The sequence below is a fragment of the Melanerpes formicivorus genome, unplaced genomic scaffold, assembly GCF_026170545.1.
Source record: "Melanerpes formicivorus ecotype bairdi unplaced genomic scaffold, bMelFor1.0.p_v2 SCAF_116, whole genome shotgun sequence".
In the NCBI taxonomy this organism is placed as follows: domain Eukaryota; kingdom Metazoa; phylum Chordata; class Aves; order Piciformes; family Picidae; genus Melanerpes; species Melanerpes formicivorus.
Window position 1 is genome coordinate 1377207 of NW_027142468.1, and position 4632 is coordinate 1381838.

General features: G+C 55.7%; 1 protein-coding gene across 1 annotated transcript; it reads right to left on the bottom strand.

Moving 5' to 3' along the window:
- Nucleotides 1–561: 561 nt before the first annotated feature.
- On the bottom strand, nucleotides 562–4248 carry GDF5 (growth differentiation factor 5). Its single transcript, XM_068167376.1, has 2 exons — nucleotides 3615–4248; nucleotides 562–1430 (listed from the first exon to the last, which is right to left on the bottom strand). Exons 1-2 carry the CDS (start codon nucleotides 4246–4248, stop codon nucleotides 562–564), a joined length of 1503 nt encoding a protein of 500 aa, XP_068023477.1.
- Nucleotides 4249–4632: the final 384 nt, after the last annotated feature.

Sequence of the window (4632 nt, forward strand, 5' to 3'; positions counted from 1 at the left end):
TATTTAAAGACTCCTTGGGTTTTGATATATGCCTAGGGTCAAGAGCTAATCAGAAAGAAATCCTATTAGAGAGTAACTATTTACACCAAGGTGGCAGCTCACCAGCACACAACCTCCCCTCTGCACATCAGGACTCTCCCCTTGCATCGCTTTAATGGGCAAAGCAGGTGGGACCGAGACATCACAGTTCAGCCTCAAGAACATCATTCAAAGGAACCAAAGAGGCCATCTCCAGAGCTCACAGGCACTACCCTCACCCACTGCCTCCAGACTAAGATGACCTGGAGGTGTGGAGGTAGAACCTCTTCAGGCACAGGCTTCGGCTAGAGCCAGTCTTAAGTCACCAGCACAAGGCCTTCCAGCAAGCTGCAGGACAGCACCCAAGTGCTCCAGAAGCATGCCCAAGGAGGACAGGACAGAGGGAAGCTCTGGGTTTCTTGCTGCACCCTTGTCACCACAGTCACCCAGAGAGGTGGAATGCAATGAACCTTGTGTCAGGAGAGGTGGTGTTCAGCACCTCCGGTGGCCTCCCGGGATGCGCCCACAGCGGCAGCCGCTTCGCTACCTACAGCCACAGGACTCCACCACCATGTCCTCGTACTGCTTGTAGACCACGTTGTTTGCAGAGTCAATGAAAAGAATGCTGATGGGGCTCAGCCTGGTGGGCACGCAGCAGGTGGGGGGAGTGGACTCCGGGTCCATGGAGTTCATCAGGGTCTGGATCACCGCGTGGTTGGTGGGCTCCAGGTGGGACCGGAGGGGGAACTCGCAGAGCCCCTCGCAGTGGTAGGCTTCATACTCCAGGGGGGCTATGATCCAGTCATCCCAGCCCATGTCCTTGAAGTTCACATGGAGGGTTTTCCTGCTGCACCTTGCCTTCAGGTTCTTGGCGGGCCTCTTCCCTTGGCGCGTGGCCAGCGGCGCTCTCCGCTTCCTCCGCTGGTTGAAGAGGTACTCGTACACGGTCTTGTCGTCCTGCCCGGACCTGGCTTTGATCTCGTTGAAGAACAGGTCTCTCTTTTTGGTCCTGCCAAAGACCAGGAAGAGAGCCTTCTCGTTCACCTGCCTCCCCGTCCTGTTGAAGCCCACGCTCCTCAGATCCACGGCCCTGCCCCTCTCCAGGCTCTCCAGCTCGAAGCACAGGCTCGCCAAGTTCTTAAAGTTCCTGAAGAGCTTCCAGATGTCAAACACCTCCCACTTGGGGGTGTCTGTGACGCTGACCGTGCGAGAGTCCAGCAGCGTCGCCGCTTGCCTGTTCGTGGAGCAGCTGAACAGCTTCACCTGGGAGGTTCTCCCCGCAGGGTGAGGCTTCCAGCTGTCAGAAGGCTTTTTCCTCAGTATCCGAAGCTCAGCTCCCAGCAGGCCATCCTTCTCCAGGGCGCTGATGTCGAAGATGTACTTCTGCTTCCTCACGGCCGGCGCCCGCTCGTCTAAAGAGAGCAGAGGCATCGTTAAGCGTGCGGCAGGAGCGGAGCGGCAGCGCTGCCGCCGTCCTGGGGAGGCTTCCTGGAGCTTGCTCGACAAGCCGAGGAGCTCTGCTTCATCAGCCCACCAAGGAGAAAGAGCAATTTGGGTCTAAGGGACCAGCTCTGTGCAAAGGGCACATGAGAACGCAGCGGCTCGGTGGTGGGATGAGTTTCCAAGCTGGCCTCCTAGAAGTCTCCTTCCTTTCACTGCTGAGGCATTTTCTGCCTCCAAAGAAGCAGGAGAAGGAGGAAGTTCTTCCCCATGAGAGTGGTGAAGCCCTGGAATGGGTTGTCCAGGGGAGTGGTTGAGGCCTCCATCCCTAGAAGTGTTTAAGGCCAGGCTGGATGAGGCTGTGGCCAGGCTGATCTAGTGTGGGGTGTCCCTGCCCATGACAGGGGGGTTGGAACTGGATGATCCTTGTGGTCCCTCTTCCAACCCTGAATGACCAGTAACCAGCCAGTTGGAACCCAGTCCTTTCTCAGGGCCTGTTCACCACTTACATCCTACCCAAATTACCAAACCAGAGCTCTGGTGGTGCCCAGGCCCCACGCTGGCTGCAGACAGAAGCACCCTGGGATGATGCAGGAGTGAATTAGTCCTTTAAAACAAAGATCCTGCAGGAACTGCCAGACAAGGACAGTTGTTCGTGGGACCCATGGCTGCTCCAAGCTGATGGAGAAAGCTCACCTGCCTGTGACCTGCTGTTACACTTGCATGGTTGAGCTCAGGAGCAGCACTACCAAGGGTGTTCCAGCCACATGACATGAACAATGCCTTCCAGTGGGGAGCTGAGAACCTGAATGAAGCACTTCTGAGCAGTGGAGCATCCCTTCCCAGAAGCCAGGCTATTCATAAGCAAATAGCAAATGAATCTGGCCCTGGAAACAGGGTCAGGTGGGATGGGGCTCTGAGTGACATGACCTAGTTAGGGGCCTACAAGAAAGCTGGGGAGGGACTTTGGAGGGTGTCAGGAAGGGATAGGACTGGGGGGGATGGAGCAGAACTAGAAGTGGGGAGATTGAGATTGGATGTTAGGAAGAACACCCATGAGGGTGGTGAGAGCCTGGCACAGGTTGCCCAGGGAGGTGGTGGAAGCCTCCTGCCTGGAGGTGTTTGCAGCCAGGCTGGAGGTGGCTGTGAGCAACCTGCTGTGGTGTGAGGTGTCCCTGCCCATGGCAGGGGGTTGGGACTGGCTGAGCCTTGAGCTCCCTTCCAACCCTGACAATTCTGTGATTTGATGATTCTGTGAAGATGTCCTCGCTTGCTACAGGGAGGAGGGCTGGACTAGGCAACCTTTAAAGGTCCCTTCCAACCCAAACCATTCTATGCTTACCTTATCACCTGCAGCCTGTGTTGCTTCTTTAAGTACCTGACAAGACTCCTCCTAACCTCATGATCTCCAGAGGTCCCTTCTGACCCCCACCACTCTATGATTCCATGATTCTAACATACATCACTGGAAGCATCACAAGGTGCCCCAGCCCGAGTGGGAAGGTGAACACCGCTCTTTGGGAGCCTGGCTCTTCCTTGTGTGAAAGCAGACACCAGTCCAAACTGCCAAAAAGGGTTTGGAACCAGAATTGTTGAACCACAAGTTCTGGAGTCCCAGAGGTTGTTCCTTTTGTTAGGCTGGGCTTAGCTGTGGGGCTCCTGTGGTACCTGAAAGCTTGGGCTTTGAGCTAGCACCGATATAGCCACCCCGTGCCCTAATGCCGGGGCAGCTCCTCACAGTCCTGCCTTGAACAGACCCTGAGGGCACTTTACTGATACTTAAACTCAGGGTTGGGTTGGTTTTTTTTCATGGGCTTAGATATCTTCTCCAATAAAATCTTAGGTCAGCAGTTTGCAGGAGCCAGTGATTGAAAGAAAGACCAAATGCAAGGGATTGGTTTAAGCGCCCGAGCAGGCAGAGGCTGCTTTGCAGCAGCGAGCATCCGAAATCCTTCCTGCGTTTTGCTTGGCTGCCACACAGCCCATCTGCTTCTGGGGCAAGGAGCACAACATCTGCAGCAGGGCTGCACAGCTTCCTTTGGATTCAAAACCACAGCACTAACGAAGTCAGCTTAATTTCTGCTTGGCAGAGCCACGCTCAGACACCTCTCTCTGCCCACCCCCCTCACGCACAGACACAGGAGCTCCTTTCTTACCTTGTCCTTTGTCTATGAAGCTGGTTATGGTGTTGGCAAGCCCAGCCTCCAGTTTTACACTCCCATTAACACCTTTCCTTTCAGCATCCGAGAGAGTCCTGTACAAGGAGAGCATGTACTCGTGGGGGGTTATCGGGGGGTGTCTGAAGGCTTCCTTGCTTTCCCTCTGGCTTCCAGGCTCCTTCGTCTTTTTGCCTTTGAAAGCATCAGCGTCAGCGGCGCTGGCCCCAGGCTTTTTCACAGCCACCTTGCTGCCGAGGTGCTGCACTTTGGGAGTCACCGTCCTCACTCCAGCAGGTCTGCTGGGCAGGTGTCCTACCTTGCCCTCTGCGGCCGCTGCTCTTGGGAGACCCTTCTTTGACTCCTCGCTCTTGGCCAGCGGAGCTCCAGCCTGAGCAGCGCTGCTCTTAGCCCTGGCCTTGGAGGGGCCGGCACCATAGCCATGGCTCGCCGTCCGCAGGGGGCTCGCCCGTGCCGAGGGGTTCCGCTCCTTCCCTTCCGCTTTCACAAAGGCTCGTTTAGACCCTGGGTTACTCTGGCCTGCTTCAGAACTGCTCAGGGCTCCAGGAACTAGATCCAGAGGCAGCCAAGCCAAATGCCACAGCAGTAAAGTGAGAAAGCGCAGGATTTTCATCCTCTGGTCTCCCTCTGAATGCCACCGAAGAAAAAACCAGGGAAGGTTCCTCCAGTTTGGCAGAAGAAACCATGAAAGCGCATGAAAAACAAAGTCAGCAGAGAGGGCTTTCGCTGCCTGAGATTAAACCATTGCAACCCTTGTTCAGGATTTGTATCCAGTCCCATAGTGGAAACGCTGTTCCCGTGCTCCAGCCACCGGCTCCCCCTGACCTCGCTTCGCAGCTCGGCAAGGAGAGAGACAGGCTTTGAACCACCTCCTTTTCTGCCGTGCAACTGCCCCGAGCACTTGAAGGAGTCCTGTTTAAATCCAAAGGCTTGGTGTGGGTCGGTGGTGGTGGGGTGGTTTTTTTTTTCCAAGAAGGAAGGATGGCGTAATGCTGCC

Excerpts from the sequence above, each read along its gene's own strand:
- GDF5 (XM_068167376.1), bottom strand. The coding sequence starts at position 4,248 with ATGAAAATCCTGCGCTTTCTCACTTTACTGCTGTGGCATTTGGCTTGG. Across the intron at positions 1,431-3,614 it reads CTTCATAGACAAAGGACAAG|ACGAGCGGGCGCCGGCCGTG; the intron begins GTAAGAAAGGAG and ends TGCTCTCTTTAG.